The sequence below is a fragment of the Meriones unguiculatus genome, chromosome 1, assembly GCF_030254825.1.
Source record: "Meriones unguiculatus strain TT.TT164.6M chromosome 1, Bangor_MerUng_6.1, whole genome shotgun sequence".
Taxonomy (NCBI): Eukaryota; Metazoa; Chordata; class Mammalia; order Rodentia; family Muridae; genus Meriones; species Meriones unguiculatus.
In genome coordinates, this window is record NC_083349.1 from 175,047,034 (window position 1) to 175,070,406 (window position 23,373).

Genomic DNA, 23,373 nt, shown 5'->3' on the forward strand with positions numbered 1-23,373 from the left:
GGTACATTCATTTGACAATTGGTATTTAAATGCACCATATATGTATTTGTTAAAATATAGACATAGTTTGCATATACTTTTTATCTAATTTGTGCATCATCTTATCACCATTTACATAATTGGAATAGAAAACTTCGTTTCATAACTCCTTATTAACAAATGTCAAGTACATATTAAATCCGTTTTAAAATGAAAGCTTAATTACATTGATTTTGTATCTTAGATGTCATTAGCATAAATGACAACATATTCAGCTTTAACAGTTAAGGAAAGTATGATATTTGAAAGTTCATGATTCTCTCCTTTCTCAACAACCACCCTTTGCTTCTGGCTCTTCATCTATGGGTAGAGTGCTGTGAAATTTTCTGTGTCCACTTTGGGCACGTAGAACAGGTCATTCTATAGGTATTGCCTAGGAAACCATATTGTTAAGATTTCATGTGTGCAGCTTTCCTGTCACGTCCAGAAGATACCATTACCAACGGGTGTTCCTATCTTCTGGCTCTCACCACCATTCCAATTCTACCATTATTATCTCTGAGAGTTAGCTGTATGGGTTGCATGTAGATTCATCAATTTGGATTGGCATAAATGTCTCTATGTCGACCAGTTATGGACCACTGTAAAAGTCATCATCTACACAAAAGAAAATTCTGTGAATTTTGTCATTGGCATTTTCTACATCAAATGAGAAAATCAACCTTTGGTAAAAAAACTAGAGCCAAAGAATAACCTGTAATACAGTTAGAAATTTTGTTGGTTTAGGAAAATGGGAGTAGTAGTTTCTTTCTTAGGGCTGATGATATCTTTAGCTACAGATAGTTGGCTAGATTTACAGTACTAACTGTGAATGCCCTCCCATTGAATGAGCTTTCCTTACAATTAGGTGTTTCTTACTACCAAGATAAAACTGCCACTATTGCACTACTGAGAATATCTTTCTAGACCCCATGTTGTTTTGGTTGATAGGCTTCATGATTGGTAGAACTAATGATATTTCTCCTAAAGCTTGCACAGCTCATTCTGATGCAATGAAACTAAATCTCTCTGAGACACACTAAAAGCAACCTGAGGAAAATTTATATCTTTATGTGACTTTATTAAAAATCCAGAAGGACCACAAATAAATGACTTGATGATGCAACTCAAGAATTTGGAAAAATTGGAACAAATTAAACATATATCTAGTATATGGGAAAATAATAAAGTCTAGACCAGAAATTAGTGATATAGAAACAAGTAAAACAATACAAAGGATCAAAAAATATGAGCTGATTCTTTGAAAAGATAAGATTGATAAATCTTTTTCCTAATTAATCAAAAGAAAGAAATAGGACAGTCAAAATTAACACAATCAAAAATGAATTGGAAAACATTACAGCAGACACGAAAGTCAGAACATGATAAGGAAATAAAGTTAAAACCTATAGTCTAAAAAAAAAAACCTATAGTCTATTAATGTAAAAACTTAAATAAAATGGATGAATGTCTATCTTCATCCAAATTACCAAGATTAAACCAGGAAGAGATCAACACCATAAGTAGAGCAAACTTATGATAAAGAGATCAAATCAGTAATAAAAAGCCTTCATTTTAAAAATGTAGAGGTCCAGATGGGTTCACAGCAGAATTCTTGCAGATTCTCAGAGAATATACACAATAAATATTTCTTATTTTTTAATTGATGTGATTTCTATCTTAGTACAATCTTCTCTATTCCCTAAAAATCTTATTGGTAAGACTGTGTTGCTTACAAATTTTGTGTTTTGATTCTTTTGTTTCTTTTTTGAATTTCCATTTTTCTGGTTTGCTGAGGAAATGCCTTTTATCAATTTTATTTTTCCATTTTATTAAACATAGATTCTTTTCTAATATAATATAATTTGAATAGAATTTTCCTTCTCTCTAGTCCTTTCATTTCCTGCAGACTTCCCTTGCCATCTGGAACCAAGTTCTTTCTGGCTCTCATTAGAAAAGAACAGGTTTCCAGGAGCTAACAATAAAACATAAAACAAAATAAGATAAAACAAAAAATTACATCAAAGTTGGACAATTGTTGGAGGTTGATCTGATGTGTGTCACTGGCCCTTAAGATCTGCCTGGGTACACTTATCCTTGTGTAAACCTATGTGATTGGCCGATTAAATGGTCTAAACCTGGGCATGGCAGAATGGCTTAGAAGTGGCTAAGATTCCTGGGCTTTTAAGACCAGGAAAATCATGGGAAAGACAGATGGACAAGAAGAGAGGAGGAAGGAGGATACTACGATGGGTTAGGTGGAGAAAGAACTATGTGGGTGAGGAGGAAGGACACCGAAGATGGGGTGGATGGAGAAAACACTAAGATGAAAATTATAAAATAATGGATGGAAGATAGCTCAGATGAGGATGGTTAAGGAGGACGGCATTGGCTGGCAGCTGGGAGGTAGAGGGTGACTTTACTAAGACAGCGTAGGTGAAATATCTGCCCGGCCAAAGGTAGTAAGGCAATTACAAAATCTAACAAGTATCTGTGTTTTATCTGATTGATAGCAGGTCAGATAACACCACCACAATAATCATAAGGCTAATAATAAACATCATGTAAGCCCAACACTCATTTTTTTTTAAATTTACTACAATAGATAATCCAAACCAACAGAAAATGGAAAAACCAAGAGAAGGTACAAGAATCAGAGACCCACTCATTTACCCATTCAGGAGTGCCAAAAAAGTACTAAAATTAAAACTATACTATATATACATACATTCATTCATATATATTTATATATAATCTAGTGTAGACCTGTGTAGGCCCTGTCATTACTGCTTTAGTCTCTGAGTTCATATGGGCTTTGCTCAGATGGATTTAGTGAGTCTTGCTGGTGTCTTCTGTCCCCTCTGCCTTTCTGTCTCTTCTGTGGTGTTTCCTGAGCTCTGAGGGAAAGGATTTTATGGAGATATCTTGTTTAGAGTTGTGTGTTCTGAGGCTTCTCTCTCTGCATAAAGTCTGGATGTGGGTCTCTATTTGGTCCCATCTGTTGCAGGAGAAAGCTTCTTTGATGACGGCTGAATGGGCACCAATCTTTGAGTAGTACACATAGTTACAGAACTGCCATTGTAAAGATTTTTTTTTCTGGGCCCAGGGGTCTTTTCTGAGACTGAAACTCCAACCAAGGACCACGAATGGAGATAACATAGGATATGGCAGCTCAGTATCCAAGTGGGTATACTAGTAAGGGGAACAGGGACTGTCTCTGACAGGAACTCAGTGGTTGGCTCTTTGATCACCTCCCCCTCATGGGGGAGAAGCCTTACCAGGCCACAGAGGATGATAATGCACCCTGTCCTGGTGAGACCTGATAGGCTAGGTTCAGAAGGAAGGGGAGGAGGACCTCCCCTGTTAGTGGACTTGGAGAGGGGCATGGGAAGAGATGAGGGAGGGAGGCTGGGATTGGGAGGGAATGAGAGAGGGGGCTACAGCTGGGATAAAAAAAATAAAAATAAAAAAGATTTTTCTTCCTTTAAATTTTAACTTATTGAGAAGTAAAATTACATAGATTTCCACCTCTTTTTTTTTTCCCTCCAAACCATCACTTTTATACCCTTGCTAGTTCAGTTCTGCTGGTGTTACATACACATATATGATTGCAGAAAACCATAGCAGTCAAAATGTAGAAAACAAATGACTGGAGGTGGGTAGCTCCTATGTCTATTTCTATAACTGCAATGCTACTTTGGCATCTAACATTCATAAAAGAAGCAGGGTGGACTGTATAGGCCAGAAGACCCGAAAAGCTGCTGTAAGACCACGTCTCACAAAAGTTACAGAAAACTTAACTGATGATACGGAAACAGTATGGCTTCTTTAAGTCCAAGGAGACACGCTAACGTGGAAGGAACAAATTTCACAGGGCTGCACCCATACACAGAAAAGTATAGGCAACTAAAGAATGCTGGGAGGAGATTAAATAGTGTTTCCCATGGAGGACCCACCTAAATGGTTTTGAAGCTTTTTACTTTTTCTTTTCTTTTTTTTTTTAAATTTTTTATTTAACTTTTATTAATTACACTTTATTCATTTTGTATCCCCCATAAGTCCCTCCCTCCTCCCCTCCCAGTCCCACCCTCCCCCCCTTCTGCATGCATGCCCCTCCCCAAGTCCACTGATAGGGGAGGTCCTTCTCTCCTTCTTTCTGATCTTAGTCTATCAGTTCTCATCAGAAGTGGCTGCATTGTCAGGGTTCTAGGTTATCTCCATGAATAGTCCTTGGTTGGAGTATGAGTCTCTGGGAAGTTGAAAGCCAGAAGAAGAAAACAGGAAACAACCTCGGAACCTGCCACAGAGGGCCTCTGAAAGCCTCTGCCCTGCAGACTGTCAAAGCAGATGCTGAGCCTGATGGCCAACTGTCGGGCAGAGTGAACGGAATTTTATGTAAGAAGTGGGAAATAGTAAGAGCTGGAGAGGACAGGAACTCCACAAGGAGAGCAACAGAACAAGAAAATTTGAACACAGGGGACTTCTTTTTCTTTTCTTAATTTTTGCAGGTGAGCATCAATGGAAATGCAGCTTCCAACTAAAGGTACAATCAGGATAATTTTGCTATTTTTAACTGTATTAGGTATGCACTTTTGGAAATAAGATTTCTGGTGTATAAACTTCATGTCTAATCCTAGAATTGAAAGTTCTGCAACATATTCTTGTAGGAGTTTCCATGAGATCAGTGCATGTCAGGGACCATTTTCTCTATGTTTTTTTTTTTTTTTAAATACTCTTCCTCTTTTCCTCCTCCTCAATTTATTCACTTTGTATCCCAGTTGTAGCCCCCTCCATCATCTCCTCCCTATCCTACTATCCCTCCATCTTCTTCCCCATCTCTCTCCCTTGGTCCACTTATAGGGGAAGTCCTTCTCCCCTATTGTCTGATCTGAGCCTATTGGATCCCATCAGGACTGCTTGGAATCTCTTCTCCTGTGGGATGACTAGGTTTCCCTGTCAGGGAGAAGTGATCATGGAGCAGTCAACTGAGTTCATGTCAAAGACTGTCTCTTCTCCCCTTACAAGGGTACCCATATGGAGATTGAACTACCTATGAGCTACATCTGAGTAGGGGGTCTAGGTCCTCTCCATACATGGTCCTTGGTTGGAGCATCAGTCTCTGCAGGCCCTCCCACCCAGTGGCCAGGGTTTTTGGTTTTGTTGTCTCCTTGTAGAGCTCCAGTCCCATTCAGGTCTTTCTACCTCCCCCTTCTTCCATAAGATTCCTTGCACTCTGTCCAAAGTTTGGCCATGAGTCTCCACATCTGTTTGATACTCTGATCAGTAGAGTCTTTCAGAGGCCCTCTGTGGTAGGCTCCTGTCCTGTTCCCTGTCTTCTCCTGCTTCTGATGTCTATCCCGTTTGCCCTTCTGAATGATGACTGAGCATCTTCCCTAGGGTCTTCCTTGTTGTTTAGCTTCTTTAGGACTATAGATTTTAGTATGTTTATCCTATATTATATTACTAATATCTACTTATAGGTTAGTATATACCATGTGTGTCTTTCTGTTTTTGGATCACCTCACTCAGGATGATCTTTTCTAGTTCCATCCATTTGCCTACAAATTTCATGATTTCCTTGTTTTTAATTGCTGAGTAGTATTCCATTGTGTTAATGTACCACAATTTATGTATCCATTCTTCAGTCGAGGGATATCTAGTTTGTTTGGTTGTTGTTTTTTTCTTCAGATTCTAGCTATTTATGAATAAAGCTGCTATACACATAGTTGAGCAACTGTTCTTGTATGGTTGAGCATCTTTCAGACATATGCCCAGGAGTGGTATAGCTGGGTCTTGAGATAGCACTATTCCCAGTTTTCTGTAAAAGCACAATATTCATTTCCAAAGTGGTTGTACAAGTTTACACTCCCACCAGCAATGGAGAAGTGTTCCCCTTTCCCCACATCCTCTCCAGCATGTGTTGATCTTAGCAATTTTAATGGGTGTGAGGTGAAATCTCAGGATTATTTTGCTTTCCATTTCTCTGATGAGAATTTCTTTTTTTTATTTTGAAAATTATTTTTGATCACTTCCCCCTAGGGGGTGCAGCCTTGCCCAGGCCACAGAGGAAAACAATGCAGACAGTCCTGATGAGACCTGATAGGCTAGGGTCAGACAGAAGGGAGGAGTACCTCCCCTATCAGTGGACTAGGGGAGGGGCATAAGGGGAGAAGAAGGAGGGGATGAGACTGGGAGGAGACAAGAGAGGGGGCTATAACGGGAATACAAAGTGAGTAAACTATAATAATAAATGAATAAATACATAAAAGATAAAATTATTATTTATGTTATTTGCCTTGTATTTCAGTTGTAGCCCCATCTTTCTTTTTTTTCTTGTTTGTTATTATTAGTTACATTTTATTAACTCTGTATCCCAGCTGTATCCTGCTCCCTTATTCCCTCCCAATCCCACCCTCCCTCTCTCAGCTTCTCCCTGCCCCTTTCCAAGTCCACAGAATGGGGAGGACCTCCTCCCCTTTCATCTGGCCCTGTTTTATCAGGAATCTGTTTTATCAGTCCTCCTCTGTGGCCTAGCAGAACTGCTCCTCCCTTGGGGGGTGGGAAGTCAAAGAGCCTGCCATTGAGTTCCTGTCAGAGATAGTCCCTGTTCCCCTTACTATGGGAAATCAATTGGTTATTGAGTTACCACGAGCTTCGTCTGAGTAAAGGTTCTAGGTTATATCCATACATGGTCCTTGGTTGGAGAAACAGTTTCAGAAAAAAACCCTGTGCCCAGATATATTTGGTCCTTGTGGGGCTCCTATCCTTTCCCTGTCATACTAACTCCCCTTCTGCTGAAGGTTTGGTTATGAGAGTTAGTATCTGTTTTGAAACGCTGCTTGGTAGGGTCTTTCAGATGCCTTCTGCGGTAGACTCCTGTCATACGTCAATGCACATCTCATTTGTCTTTCTAAGTGAGGATTGATCATCTTACTTCGTGTCTGCTTTCTTGTTTATCTCCTTTAGGTGTATAGACTTCATTATGTTTATTATATCTTGTAGGTCTATATAAGCGTGTATATACCATGTTTGTCTTTCTCCTTCTGGGATATTTCACTCAGAATGATCTTTGCTAGATCCCACCATTTGCCTGCAAATTTCATGATTTTCTCATTTTTGATTGCTGAGTAGTATTTCATTGTGTAAAAATACCACAATTTCTGTATCTATTCCTTCGATGATGGACATCTGGGTTGTTTCCAGGTTCTGGATATTACAAATAAAGCTGCTACAAACATGGTTGAGCAAATGTCCTTGTTGTGTACTTGAGCAAATTTTGGGTATATAACTAGCAATGGTATAGCTGGGTCTTGAGGAAGTGTTATTCCTAATTGTCTGAGTAAGAGCCAGATTGACTTCCAAAGTGGTTGTACCATAGCCCCATCCTTCATTTCCTCCTGGTCCCACCCTTCTTCCCTCTTCCTCCCCTATCCCTCTTCCCTAGTCCATTGATAGGGGAAGTCCTCTTCCCCTGCTGTTTGACCCTAGCCTTTCAGGTCCTGTTAGGACTGCCTGGATCCTCTTCCTCTATGGGCTGGCTATGTTGTCCCACCAGACAGAAGTGATCAAAGAGGAGTCAATCAAGTTCATGTCAGAGACTGTCTCTTCTCCCCTGACTCAGGAACCCACTTGGAGTGTGAGCTGTCTTTGGGCTACATCTGAGCAGGGGGTCTGCTCTCTATATCATCTTTGGTTGATGCATAAGTATATGAGGTCTCCCCTGGATCTGTTTTTTTTTTTTCTTCTATCCCCCTTCTTCCATAAGACTACCTGCTGGCTGTCCAAAATTTGGCTGTGAGTCTCTGCATCTTCTTCTATCCCCTGTTGGGTGGAGCCTTTCAGGGGACCTCTATGGTAGGCTCCTGTACTGTTTTCTCTTTTCCAATGCTTCTGGTGTCTATCCTGTTTGCCATTCTGAATGATATTTAAGCATCCCCCTTAGGGTCCTCCTTGTTTAGCTTCTTTAGGTCTGTAGATTTTAGTATGGTTATCCGATATTATATGGCTAATATCTGCTTATAACTGAGTATATACCATGTGTGCCTTTCTGCTTCTGGGATACCTACTCAGGATGATATTTTTCTAGTTCCATCCACTTGCTTGCAAATTTCATGATTTCCTTGTTTTTAATAGGTAAGTAGTATTCCATTGTGTAAATGTACCACAATTTTGTATCCATTCTTCAGTTCAGGGATATCTAGAGTGTTTCTAGATTCTGGCTATCACAAATAAACCTGTTATGAACATAGTTGAGCATTTCTTAGTGTTTCTGCACCATTCTATATTCTTCTATTGAGAATTACCCATTTAGCTTTGTACCCCATTTTTTAATTTCAATTATTTGTTTTGTTGGTGTTTAATTTCTTGAGTTCTTTATATATTGTATATAATAGCCCTCTGTCAGATATAGGGTTGGTGAAGATCCTTTCCCCGTCTGTAGGCTGTCATTTTGTCCTGACGACAGTGTCCTTTGCTTTACAGAAGCTTTCCAGTTTCAAGAGGTCTCATTTATTGATTGTTGCTCTTAGAGCCTGTGCTGTTGGTGTTCTGTGCAGGAAATTGTCTCCTGTGCCAATGAGTTCAAGGCCCTTCCCCACTTTTCCTTTTAGTGTGTCTGGTTTATGTTGAGGTCTTTTATCCACTTGGACTTTACTTGTGTGCAGAGTGAGAAGTATGGATCTATTTGTAGTTTTCTACATATAGACATCCAATTAAACCATCATCGTTTATTGACCATGCTATCTTTGATTCCATTTTATGGTTTTGGCTTCTTTTTCAAAAATCAGGTGTCTGCAGGTGTGTGGATTTATTTCTAGGTCTTTGATTTGATTCCATTGATCCACCAGTCTGTTTCTATGCCAGTAGTATGCAGTTTTTATTATTACTGTTCCTCTATGGTACCTTTGAGATCAACGATGGAGATACCTCCAGAAATTTTTTTTATTGAATGGGATTGTTTCACCTATTCTGGGTTTTTTTGTGTTCCATATGAAGTTGAGAATTGTTCTGTCAATGTCTGAAAAAATTGTTGATATTTTAATAGGAATTGCATTGAATATATCAATTGCTTTTGGTAAGATGGCCATTTTTACTATGTTAATACTACTGAGCCATTAACAGGGGAGATCTTTCCATCTTCTGATATCTTCTTTTATTCCTTTCTTCAGGGACTAGAAGTCTTTTATTTATTTATTTTCACACATGTCTTTCACTTGCTTGGTTAGAGTTACACCAAGTTACTTTATGTTATTTGTGGTATTGCTAAGGGAATTGCTTCCCTAATTTTGTTCTCAGCTTTTTTTTTTCTTTTGCATACAGGAGGGGTAATGATTTTTTTTTTTTTTGAGTTAATTGTGTATCCAGCCACTCTGATGAAAGTGTTCATCAGCTGCATGAGTTCCCTGGTAGATTTTTTTTTTTTGGGTTGCTCATGTATACTATCATATCATCTGCAAATAGTGATATTTTGACTTCTTTGTTTCCAATTTGAATCTCCTTGATCTCCTTTAGTTGCCCTATTGCTCTTGCTAGGATTTCAAGTACTACGTGGAAGAGATATGGAGAAAGTGGGCAGCCTTTCCTTGTCCCTGATTTCAGTGAGACTGTTTTAAGTTTCTCCCTGTTTTAGTTTGATGTTGGCTTTAGGCTTGCTGTATATTGTCTTTACTATGCTTAGGAATGAGCCTTTTATACCTGATCTTTCCATGTCTTTTAACATGAATGGATGTTGGGTTTTGTCAAATGCTTTTTTAGCATCTATGGAGATGATCTTGTTTCTTTTTTCTTTCAGTTTGTTTGTATGTTGTATGACATTGATGGATTTTGTATATCGAACCACCCCCACATGACTGGGATGAAGCCTACTTGGTCATACTGGATGATACCTTTGAGGTGTTCTTGGATTTAGTTTGCAATTACCTTATTGAGTATTTTTGTATCAAAGTTCATAAGAGAGATTGGTCTGAAATTTTCTTTGTTGGATCTTCGTGTGGTTTAAATATCAAGGTGACAGTGGTCTCATAGAATGAATTCGGTAATGTTCCTTTTTTTATTTTTTCTATTTTGTGAAATAGTTTGAAGAGTATTAGAGTTAGGTCTTCTTTGAAGTTCTTGTAGAATTCTGAGCAGAAACCATCTCCCCTGGGCTTTTTGTTTTTGGATGAGAAATTTTGGTGATAGCTTCTATTTTTTTTTAGGGGATATAGGACTATTTAATTTATTTACCTGATCTTGATTCAATTTTTTTAAAATGAAATCTATCAACAAAATTGTCCAATTCATTTCAAAGTTTTTTTTTTTTTGCATATAGGCTTTTGAAGTAGGATCTAATGAATCTTTGGATTTCCTCAGTGTCTGTCATTATGTCCCCTTTTTTATTTCTGATTTTGTTGATCTGGATAGTGTCCCTTTGCCTTTTAGTTATTTTGGCTAAAAGTTTGCCTATATTGCTGATTTTCTCAAAGAACCAGCTCTTGGTTTCATTGATTGTTTGAACTGTTATTTCTGTTTCGAATTTTTTATTTCAGCCCTGAGTTTTATTATTTTCAGCTGTCTACTCCCCTTGGATGTGTCTGCTTCTCTTTTTTTCTTGTGCTTCCAGGTGAGTAGTTAAGTTGCTTGTGTGAGATGTCTCAAATTTCTTTATGAAGGCACTTAGGGCTATGAACTTTCCTCTTCGCCCTGCTTTCATTGTGTCCCATAAGTTTGGGTAAGTTGTGCCTTCATTTTCATTGAATTCAATGAAATATTTAATTTCTTTCTTTCCTCCCTGAACCAGTTGTCATCGAATAGAGAGCAGTTCAGTTTCCCTGTGTGTAGACCATTGTCTTGTTAATTCAATAAAGCCAGCAGTTGTCTAGACTCTTAGAGTACTCCCTCATAGGAAAAAGCAATCTCTCTTTCCATATTCTCACTGAGATTCTTTCTTGTATATTTTCATGCAGAGGGTCAAGGATCAGATCACTTTGGGCTTCGGCTTTGAGTTAAAAAATTATTGGCCATGAACTTGACCTTGATATTAATAAAAAATTCATTATATGGGAGATCTCAGAGGAAAAGCTTGTGTAGCTATGATTAGTGATGTAAAGGATGTCATTAGCAATGGTCCAAGGCAGTTTCTGCCAGATCAATCAAGTGTCCTTGTCCCAAATGAAGGAAGGATAACTGCACACATGCGCACACGTGCACACAGACACACTCACACACACAGAGTAAGAGAGAGAGACAGAGAGAGAGAGAGAGACAGAAAAAACACAGAGATACACATTTATGGTGTTTTCTTCAAATTCTTGCATTCTCAAAGGCAACCTCTAATGAAAATCAAGACAGCAAAGATGTTCTTAGGTCTTGACTGTTCTCCATGCTTTGAGAACATTATTTGACTTATTTTTTCTCATTAACTCATCTTCTCTAAATTTCTCATTTCTCTGTCCAGAATCCTTTTTCTTATGTAATCAAGGTCCCTCTGAAACTTTCAATCCACTGGAAAGACTAATGAGATTTTTTTTTAATTAAAAACTGTTTCCAGATCCATAAGTTCCATTATTTTTCTTACTGTACACTCTTTTCTTTCTAAGAATGTTATGACTTTAGATTTTATGATTAGGTGCACAAGATGTTGTGAATTAATTTTTGTTGGTAGTGTGCATAATTCTTTCATTATCAGTCTTAAGCAACATTCTTCCCATCTTCAATGTATTTTTCTTCAAAGAACTTCCAAATGTAATTATCCTTCAGTACCCATTCTCTGAGCCCAATTACCAGGTAATGCACATTTGGTAATATGTAGAGAAATATTTAGGCTATCGTGTATGTGTGTATGGTGGTGAGGAGGAAAACATGGCATGAGATGGTAAGCACCAAACTTTCTGTTTTTTTTTTTTTTGTTTTTGTTTTTCTCCATTATACAGGACAACAGCACAACAAAAATTTACTTTCTCCACATGCGTCAATGCAGGAAGAAATTTATCTGAGTAAAGATGCGAACAGTTTAAGGGGACTAACACATACTAGTATACTTTCTTTTATCTAGTAAACTTCTGATACATTGTGTAAATTGTCTCAAAACAATTTGTTTTATGTAATATTTGAAATTCTTATTGCTTGTAGAAATTGCTCCCATGAATTTCTGCATGATAACTGAGAACTACCACTCATTTAGAATTTATCAATTTTCCTGTATATTTTATAATAATTCATATGAATATACAAATGTAAATAAACAAGGACTAGCATACTCTGTAGTTTCATAGCTGAGAAGTGAAAAGTTCTACTGTAAATTTGTACTAACGGGAGAGCCTCTTCATACTATTTATCCCCTTCCCACAAGTGTTCTTCTTTTTTTTTTTTTACATTATTAATCCTTGGTCAACAGTTTATTACTGAAATCATGGAAAAGTACAGATGGCAAATGGGCATGTCCCTGGACATTTCATCTTGTAGAGCTGATGAAGAGAATGGCAAAGGGGACCACTAACAGTTCTGCTCTGGGGACTATATACTCCTGCTGGAAAAATTATAAATTGAGTAGAATGTTGAGTCTCTAAAGGACTGATGTCAGTTCTATGGTACAAACTGAACACTTTTTACCTCAAGGGACTCATTTAATATGAAGAATATCATAAAGTAGAGCATATTTTTCTGTGCTTCTAAGGAGTTTTCTCAGAAATCTTAACCTTGAGACACTGGAGTCTCATACAAGAAATCTCTTTCCTTTCTTTCTTTCTTCCTTTGTTTCGTTCTTTGTTTCTCTCTGTCTCTTTGTATGATACAAGAATATTGGTCAAATTATCAAAGAGAAACCATATCATTTTTCTCAAGGAACCCTCTTCTACCAAGTGAGACACATTGTTTGCACTGATTGCAGTTACCTGCTTCATTATTAGCAATCTTAGCTTTCTGAACACAGTATGGAAGAAGACATCACAAACTCCAATGTCAGGAAAGGCTCCAGATTAATCAAGGTTAGTGCTGAATAATCTTTATCTTGACATTTTACCTTCAAACCCATATAAATCATATAAATCCCAAGTTCTGAGAAAAATGTGTACATTATTCTTTTCGGCCTTAATCCCGAGTAAACACTAGGTGAACAAAAGGATGCAATGCTCAAAAAAAGTATCTTTCTGGAGAGAGAAACATTTCATGTGTATAGGAAAGGAAGTAGGGACTCCTCAGGACTCTGTTACCTCATTCAAGCTTGTATAGCAATAATTCCACTTTTTTTTGAGTGGTTGATGATTTCTGGGTTAATACTGCTTTCTATGTTTACTCTTACAGATGCCACACATGATGCAGATGACTGTGGAAAATGATTCTTCAGTGTCTGAGTTCATTCTCATGGGGCTGACAAATCAACCCGAGCTTCAGCTGCCCTTATTTATTCTCTTCTTGGTGAACTACACAGCTACTGTGATGGGCAACTTGAGCTTAATGAATCTCATTTGCCTAAACTCAAACCTCCACACCCCCATGTACTTTTTCCTCTTCAATCTGTCCTTCATTGATTTCTGTTATTCAATGGTCTTTACCCCCAAAATGCTGATGAGTTTTGTTTTAGAGAAGAACACTATCTCCTTTGGAGGATGCATGGCTCAGCTTTTTTTCTTCCTATTTTTTGTGAACTCTGAGAGTTATGTGCTGACAGCCATGGCCTATGATCGCTATGTGGCCATCTGTAAGCCCTTACTGTACAAAGTTGTTATGTCCCCTAAGATCTGTTGTCTGTTGGTATTTTGTTCTTACTTGATGGGTTTTGCTAGTGCCTTGGCTCACACTGGGTGTATGGTCCGACTCAGCTTTTGTGATGCTAATATCATCAACCACTACATGTGTGATATTTTCCCTCTCCTACCACTCTCCTGCAGTAGCACCTATGTCAATGAGCTTATGAGCTCTGTTGTGGTGGGTACAGCTATCATTTTGTGTTGCCTCATTATCTTAATCTCATATGCTCTGATCCTTTTCAATATTATTCATATGTCATCTGGTAAAGGTTGGTCCAAAGCTTTGGGCACTTGTGGTTCTCACATCATAACTGTTAGTCTCTTCTATGGATCTGGGCTGCTTGCTTATATCAAGCCATCATCTAATGAAACTGTGGGTCAAGGAAAATTTTTCTCAGTGTTTTACACTTTATTGGTGCCCATGCTGAATCCTCTTATTTACAGCCTCAGAAACAAGGATGTAAAGGTTGCTGTGAAGAAAACCTGGAAAAGGATCACAAGCTGACTTATTCTACTACTTCCTCACCACTTTTAGTTTGAAGTGTGTGTGTGTGTGTGTGTGTGTGTGTGTGTGTGTGTTTCTTATTTTGACCACATTACTTATACTGTGGTCTTTTTATTTATTACTGGCCTTCAATTCCATTAATATAACTCATACAATAACATCACTTTTCTTTTTAGACCATGCAAGTGAGTACTGTAAGGACATGAGATATCCTCAGATTCAATGTTTATCTAAGATTATGTCATGTTCATTGATTGCTGTATTAGATTGAAACCCTGGTCAGCTTTTTTACTTTACCGGAGGATAAAAGTCCTTAGTACTTTTTATTTCATCTTTCTTTCAAAAATACTTGTGCATTTAATATGAATATGTGGAACCTCCCTGAGTGTATTTATACTATACATATTTCATAGCTTGTGGAGGTTTAGAAGAGGATGTCTGTTTCCCTAGTAGTGGAATTACAGAGAGCTCAGAGTCACCATGTATGTGCTGGGAAAGGAATCCTTGTGTTCTGAAAGAGTGTTAAGAGCTCTTAAGAGCTGAATCCTCCCCCAGGTGCCCAATGCTTTTTTTTTTTTTTCAGCCAGTAAAATTCCTGGAGTTCTATGCTTCATTTCCAATTCATTTCTTTCTGTTTTTTTTTCTGATATAATTTTGATGTGTTTCCTTATTTGAAGGATTTGTTACCTCCGTATTCATTCAAAGAGATGTAAAGACATTTGTGGAGATTGTGTTCCATGCAGTCCCCTCTTCCATTACTAGAATATACACATGAAGTCTAAGTTGCTCATCTGCTACATTTTATTTAGTAGGAGTCCTAGGTCTAGTCCCTTTATGGACCATGGTTGATACTTCAGTTTCAGCAAGCATCTCTTGGGCCTGGTTTGTTGGCCTTGTTGTGGATCTAATGGCACTTCAAGGTCTTTTTCTCGCTCCTTCTACTTTTTCACAAGTCTCCCTACTCGTTGCCATATGTTTGGTTGTGAGTTTCAGTATCTGTTTTGAGATACCACTGAGTGGATTCTCTCAAAGTACCTCTTTGACAGGCTTTTGTCTGGAAGCTTAGCAGATTATCATTCATAATGTCAGAGGTTGGCACTCTCCCATTTGTTTGGGTATTTGGTTGGGTCAGGCATTGGTTGGGTATTTTTTTTTTTTTTTTTGCTGTAATTGCTCTGTCTTTTTCCTTGCACATCTTGCAGACCGGGTAAATTTGGGGTTGAAGATTTTGTGGGTGTGTTGGTGTTAACCTCCCTTTACTAGTATACTAATCTAGTTAGAGGGTGTCCTTTTCAGTTTCTATGGCCTCTGCTACTAGTAGTCTCTGCCTGAATTCCTCTCATATTCTCCCAGGAGCCTTCTCCAGCTTGTCACAGAGATACCTCATGCTCAGTTTCTCTTTTCACTAAAGGTCTTCTGTCCTCTTTCCCTTTCTCTCTCTAGGTCTGGTCTCCATTCTCCTAACTCTTTACATCCCCTCTCTTCCCTTATTCCTTCTATTCAACCACTACTTCTGTCTATTCTGTCTTCCCTTCTGAATCAGATTTATACATCCTCCCTTGGATCCTCTATTTTGCTTATCTCTTTTGCATCTGTGCTTCATAGTATGCTTATTCAGTAATTTATGGCTAAAATGCACATATGAGCACATACCATGTGCTTCTTTCTTATTGTGTGTATTGGGTGTAAAATATGCTTTATAGTCTTCATGAAACAACCCAAAGATATGTGGGTGATGAATGTTTAAATCTCTCTCAGTGAAACTTCCTTCTTACCTTGCAGTCAGAGTCTGTTTTCCTCTAGGAAACGTGTATGTACTGATAATATGTTCTTAGGCAATGTCTTGTGAAGACAATGTGTTTCATGAGTTTCCTGAGTATTAAAAGCACCTGTCTTCCCTCCAGAAGTCAATATTCCAGTTCACAGAGTATAACTACATAATAGAGGATATGTCATGCTTAGGATTCAATAGATGATGAAAGTATAATTTTTATGTTAATATTGTTTAAAAATTCTTAACTGATGTTCCAACCAAGGACTACTCATGGAGATGGCCTGAAACTCCTGCACAGAGGTAGCCTATGGCAGTTCAATATCCAAGTGGGCTCCATAGTAATGGGGACAGGGACTGCCTCTGACATGAACTGATTAGCCTGCTCTTTAATCATCTCCCCCTGAGTGGGGAACAGCCTTGACAGGCCCCAGAAGAAGACAATGCAGCCACTCCTGATGAGACCTGATAGACTAGGATCAGAAGGAAGGGGAGGAGGACCTCCCTTATCAGTGGACTGGGAGAGAGACACAGGTGGGGAAGAAGGAGGGTGGGTTGGGAGGGGAGGAGTGAGGGAGGTACGGGGGGATACAAAGTGAATAAACTGTAATTAATAAAAATTAAAAAAATAAGATAAAAAATACTCATAACAGCAAGGGAAGCCTCAAAGTGAACAATTTGAAAAGAAACAATACACTTTGATTGAACAGTGTGTCACTGAAGAAATAAGAAAGGAATTTAAAAATTATATAATAAAATGAAATTAAAACAAAACAAAATTCTAATACATTTGACTTAGAACTGCAAAATTAGAAAAATAATGCTTCTGGGAAATCAAATCAGTCTGACAATCAGTGCTGTTAAGAATTTTATTTATTTTAATGGTAGTATAACCATTGAATATTCTTGATTTCTCAAGAGTAGCCTAAATGCTTAGAGTCTTTTTCAGTTTTTCTTTTACATTTATTACAGTGTGTGACTAAACAGAGTTGTGAAAGGTCATTCTGTATTTGAGATTCCTGTGTTGAGAATTTTTTGTTTAGAACCGTTTCCCATCTTTTAAATTGGATTATTTGGTGTGTTGGTGTCTTTTTCTTGACATATATGCATACACACACACACACACACACACACAGGATATATAGTCTTCCATTTGATATGAATTGAATAAAAATCTTTTCCCGTTCTGTAGCCCTTTTCTTTGTCTGAATGGCAGTGTCCTTTGCCTTACAGAAACCTTTCAGTTTTATTTATGAATTGTTGATCTTGTTGCCTGTAGTAATGGTGTTCTGTTCTGGAAGACTTCTTTGCCAATGCTTTCAAGGCAACTTCCCACTTTCTCTTCTATCAAGTTCAGTGTATCTGGTTTTATGTTGATGTCTTTAATACATTTGAACTTGAACTTGAATTTTGTGCAGGGTGAAAAGTATGGATCTGTTTTCTTTCTTTTACATGTGCACATTGTTTGACCAGCACCATTTGTTGAAGATGCTGTCCTTTTTCCACCGTGCACTTGTGGCTTCATATAAAAAAATGAGTTGTACATATATGCATGTATTTAAACTTGAATTTTTAATTTGATTATATTGATCAACATGTTTGTTTTTATATTAATACTGTGCAGTTTTTACTACTATATCTCTCCAGTACAACTTGAAATTGGGAATGGTGAACTATCTAGCAGTTCTGTTGTTTAGGATTGTTTTAGCTATCCTGGATTTTTTGTTTTATTCATATGAATTTGAGAATCACTCTTTTAAGAGCTGTAAAATATTGTGTTAAAATTTTGATGGATATTGTAATGAGTCTGTACTTTGCTTTTGGTAAGATGACCATTTTTTACTGTTAATCCTAGTAATCCATGAGCAAGAGAGATCCTTCCCTCATTTGATATATTCTTCAATTTCTTCTTCAAGGACTTGAATTTTTATTTATAAGTGTTTTACTTGCTTGTTTAGAGTTACCCTAAGATTTTTTTTTTGTATTATTTGATTCTATTGTAAAAAGTGTTTTTGGCCTGAGTTCTTTCTCAATATGTTTATCATTTGTATATAGGAAGGTTACCAATTTTTTTTTAAGTTACTCTTATAGCTAGGTAATTTGCTGAAAGTGTTTATCATGTTTAGAAATTCCCTGGTTTATATATACTATCATTTCACTGGCAAATAATGATACTTTCGCTTTGTTTTCCAATATGTGTATCCCTGTTCTCCTTCAGTGGTCTCATTGTCCTAGCTAAGAGCTCAAGTACTATAATGAATAGGTAGGGAGACTGTTGACAACTGTCAGCAGCCATGCTTACTTATCAGACCAAGGTCATCAGATATGGCTTCTAGGAATTGGACCAGGCCAGGTGGAGGGGACCCAGCAAAACTTAAACTATTACAATATTATTGAGAGCAATCAGACTTTTTAAAATTTCTTTTTCTTTTTTATGTTCTTTTTTATTTTTTTAAATTTTATTAGTTACACTTTATTCACTTTGTATCCCCCCATAAACCCCTCCCTCCTCTCCTCCTAATCCCACCTTCCCTTGCCCTTCTTCATGCATAACCCTCCCCAAGTCCACTGATAGGGGAGGTCCCCCTCTCCTTCCTTCTAATCTTAGTCTATCAGATCTCATCAGGAGTGGCTGCATGTCATCTTCTGTGGCCTGGTAAGGCTGCTCCTCCCTCACAAGGAGATGATCAAAGAGCAGGCCAATCAGATTATGTCAGAGGCAGTGCCTCTTCCCATTACTATGTAACCCACTTGGACACTGAACTGCCATTGACTACATCTGTGTAGGGCTTCTAGGTTATCTCTATGCATGGTACTTGGTTGGAGTATAAGTCTCTGGAAAGACCCGTGTGTTCAAATTTTCTGGTTCTGTTGCTCTCCTTGTGGAGTTCCTGTCCTCTCCAGATCTTACTATTTCCCACTTCTTACATTAGATTCCCTGCACATTGCCCAACAGTTGGTCACAAATCTCAGCATTGCTTTGATAGTCTGCAGGGCAATTACTTTATTTTATTTTTTAAATATTAGTTACAGTTTATTAACTTTGTATCCCAGCTCTAGCCCACTCCCTCATTCTCTCCCAATCCCACCCTTCCTCCCTCATCTCTCCCCTGCTCCTTTCCAAGTCCATGAATAGGGGAGATCTCCTCCCCTTTCACTTGACCATAGATTATCAGGTTTCTTCAGGACTGGCTGCAATGTCCATCTCTGTGGCCTAGCAAGGTTGCTCTTCCCTCTGGGGGAAGGGAGGTCAAAGAGCCAACCATTGAGTTCATGTCAGAAATAGTACCTCTTCCCCTTACTAGGCAAACCACTTGGATATTGAACTACCGTGTGCTACATCCGAGCAGGGGTTCTAGGTTATATCGATACATGGTCCTTGGTTGTAGATACAGTCTCATAAAAGACCCCTGTGCCCAGATATATTAGGTCCTGTGGAGCTCCTGTCCTCTCCAACAGCACAAGCTCTAAGAGCAACAATCAATAAATGGGACCTAATGAAACTGAAAAGCTTCTGTAAAGCAAAAGACACTGTCTTCAGAACAAAAAAACAACCTACAGACTGGGAAAGAATCTTCACTAACCCTATATCTGACAGAGGCCTGATATCCAGAATATATAAAGAACTAAAAAAGTTAAAAAGCAATAAATCAAGCAATCCAATTAAAAATGTGGGGTACGGAGCTAAACAGAATTCTCTGTAGAGGACTCCAGAATGGCAGAGAAACACTTAAAGAGATGCTCTATGTCCTTAGCCATCAGAGAGATGCAAATCCAAATGACTCTGAGACTTTACCTTACACCCATGAGAATGGCTGAGATCAAAAACTCCAGTGACAATACATGCTGGAGAGGTTGTGGAGAAAGAGGAACCCTCCTCCATTGCTGGTGGGAATGTAAACTTGTGCAATCAGACTTTTTATATCTTTATCAGAATTGGAATATAGTGACAATTGCCAGGATAAATCAATACAGTTCTATTGTCAGGATACAATGATGTTTGCAAGCTTTACAGGGTACACAAGATTAATATCCAAGACCAATTGTCCTGTCTATCTTTCATCCTTGACTTCCAAGGGAACATATAGGAAAAAAAAAAAAGAGTGGTTTGAATCCTTTGCTGCCTGAGGGAGTACATCAGAACCTAAGGAACTGAAGGCATACAGTGCTCTAGGAACCATAGACTAATTTGTAAAAAACAATAATACATGTTTCTTAAGGCAGCCAGGACAGGCCGACTCTATGGTTCCCTGCAGACAATCTTGTTTTGTTCTTGATTTTAAGTGGAATTGCTTTAAAGTTTCACTTTCCTTAATTTGATGTTGGCTATATAGACTTGGTGTAAATTGCCTTTATTATGTTTAGGTATCTTTTAATCCCTTGTGTCTTTAATCTTTCCAGGATTTTCTACATCTAATGAGGCAATCAAATGATTTTTTTTTAACTTGCAGTGAGTTTATATGGTGGATTATATTTACTGATTTTCTTATATTGATCTATCCCTACCTCTCTGGGATGATCAAGCCTACTTGAGGATGGTGGATGATCTCTCTCGTGTGTCCTCGGATCTAGTTTGCAAGTATATTCTTGATTATTTTTGTATATATGTTCATAAGGTAAATTGGTATGTAATTATCTTTCGTTGTAGAGTCCCTATGTAGTTTGTGTCTCAGGGTAACTGTGGCCTCATAAAATAAATTGAGCAGCGTCCCTTCTGTTTTTATTTTGTGGTGTAATTTGAAGAGTATTGGTATTAACTATTCGTTGAAAGTCTGGTAGAATTCATTCTATGCTAAAGCCATCTGGCCTTGGGCTTTTGTTTTCGGGAGGGTAAATCTTAATGATTGATTCTATTTCACTAGGGGTTATATGTTTATTTAAATTGTTTATGTATGTTGATACAAATTTGGTAAGTTGTACCTACTGAGAAAATTATTTATTTATCATTTTAGAATTTTGGATTTGGTGGAATATAGCCTTTTAAATTTTTTATTAATTTATTTTTTTTATAAATTACAGTTTATTCACTTTTTATCCCTGCTGGAGCCCCTTCCTTCATCTCCTCCCAATTGCACCCTCCCTTTCTCATTTCCTTTTTAAAGTATGTTCTTTTGATTCTCTGAATTTCCTCGATGACTGTTGTTCTGCCCCTCTTTTTGTTTCAGATTTCATTATTTATTTATTTATTATTTTTTGTTTCTGATTTTATTAATTTGAATATTCTGTTTGTTTTTCAGGTAGTTTAGATAAGGGTTTGTCTATCTTGTTGGTTTTCTCAAAGTACAAACTGTTTCTGTGATTCTTTGTGTTGTTCTCATTGTTTCTATTTTATTGATTTCAGCCCTCAATTTGAAATATTTTTACACTCTAATCCTCTTGGGTGTGCTTTTTTTTTTTTTTGTTCTAGAGCTTTCATGTGTGATTTTAGTACAATGTCTGTCCTTCCTTCCTTCCTTCCTTCCTTCCTTCCTTCCTTCCTTCCTTCCTTCCTCTCTCTTTCTCTCCTTCTCTCTTTCCCTCTCTCTCTCTCTCTCTCTCTCTCTTTCTTTCTTTCTTTCTTTCTTTCTTTCTTTCTTTCTTTCTTTCTTTCTTTCTTTTGTAGGAGTTTATGACTATGAACTTTCCTCTTAGCATCACCATCATTGTGTCCCATAAGTCTCCGTGTACTGGATTTTAGAAAATCTTTAATATATTTATTTTAGATTTGACTAATTTTTTAATCAGGAGAGAGTTGTTCTGCTTTTATGAGTTCGTAAATTTTCTGTTGTTTCTGTTGTTGATATCCAGGTTTAATTCATGATAGTCTGATAGGATGTACTGAGGTATTTCAATTTTTATGTCTATTTAGACTTGCTTTGTGTCTTAGTATGTGATCAACTTTTGAGAATGTTTTATGACATGCAAAGAAGAAGGCATATTGTTTTCTGTTTTGGTTATATATTCTGTCAATATCTATTAGGTTCATTTAATTTATAACATCTGTTAGCTCCTGTCTTTTTTTTTTTCTTAGATTTATTCTTTTCTGGATGGCCTGTGAGTTGGTGAGAGTAGGGAACTGAAGTCTTCCACTCTTGGTGTTTGAGAGTCAATATGTGATATAAATTTAAATAATGTTTCTTTTAGAAACTTGGGTGCTCTTGTATTGAGATATACATTTTAATAATTGAAATATCTCAGTCAGAGCCATGCATGCTCCTCCACTGTTGGTCCCAGGTAGGTATCCACAGATGGTGGGTTTGGGTGGGTTGCCTAGGGCTCCTGCAGTGAAGTGCAAGAGCCTGGGAACTTTCCCTGGCATTAGCCTAGTGGCCTGAAGATGGACCTTTGAGTATCCCTGTAGATTCTCTTCTCACCTGAGAAACAAAGATGTTGGGGTTTAGAAAGACCTGGAGTGGACAGGGACTCTACAAGGAGACCAACAGAGCCCAAACACCTAGGCTCAAGGAGGCCTGCAGAGACCAATACTCCAACCAAGGGCCATACATGGAGAGGGCCTAGACACCCTGCTCAGAGGAAGCCCATAGACTGCTCAGTTTCCAAATGGGTTCCCTAATAAGGGGAGCAGGGGTTGCCTCTGAAATGAACTTAGTGGACTAGGGAAGGAGCATAAAGGGAGAAGAGGGAGGGACTGGGAGGAAATGAGGAGGGGGCTACAGCCAGGATACAAAGCCAACAAATGGTAATAAATAAGTAAATAAATAATTGAAATGCTGGTTTGGTGCATTTTTTCCTCAAAGTACATGCAGTGTACTTCCCTATATATTTTGGTTAGTTTTGGCTGGAAGCCATTTTGTTAGATATTAAAATGGATACACCAGCTTGCATCTTAAGTTCGTTTATTTTGGATACCACGTTTCAAACATTTACTTTGAGGTCATGTCTATCTTTGATGTTGAGGTGTGTTTATTGGACACAGCAGAAAAACGAACCTTGTTTTTATATCCATTCTGTTAATTTGTGTCTTTTTATTGGGGAATTGAGATCATTGATTTTGAGGGATATCAATGAATGTTGATTCCTGTTATTATTAATTTTTTATGAAAATAGTGTGTATAGGAGTGTGTGTGTTTGTGTGTGTGCTTTTCTTCTTTTGATTTTTTTCAGTGTGAGATTATATATTTCCTGTGTTTTCATAGATGTACTTAATCTCTATAGGTTGAGATTTTTCTTCTAGTAACATCTTTAGGGCTCAATTTGTAAATAGGTAGTTTAAAATTTTGATGTTATCACAGAATATGTTATTTTCTTCATCTGTCATGCTTGAAAGTTTTGTTGAAGTAGTCTTGGGCTACCTTAGGCTACATCTGTGCAGGGGTTCTAGGTTATCTCAATGAATGGTCCTTGGTTGGAGAATC

At 37.7% G+C, this 23,373-nt stretch overlaps 1 protein-coding gene across 1 annotated transcript; it reads left to right on the forward strand.

The window, feature by feature from the left end:
• The first annotated feature begins 13,308 nt into the window (after positions 1–13,308).
• On the forward strand, positions 13,309–20,435 carry LOC110542122 (olfactory receptor 143-like). Its single transcript, XM_021628768.2, has 2 exons — positions 13,309–14,224; positions 20,404–20,435. Exons 1-2 carry the CDS (start codon positions 13,309–13,311, stop codon positions 20,433–20,435), a joined length of 948 nt encoding a protein of 315 aa, XP_021484443.2.
• The last annotated feature ends 2,938 nt before the right edge of the window (positions 20,436–23,373 follow it).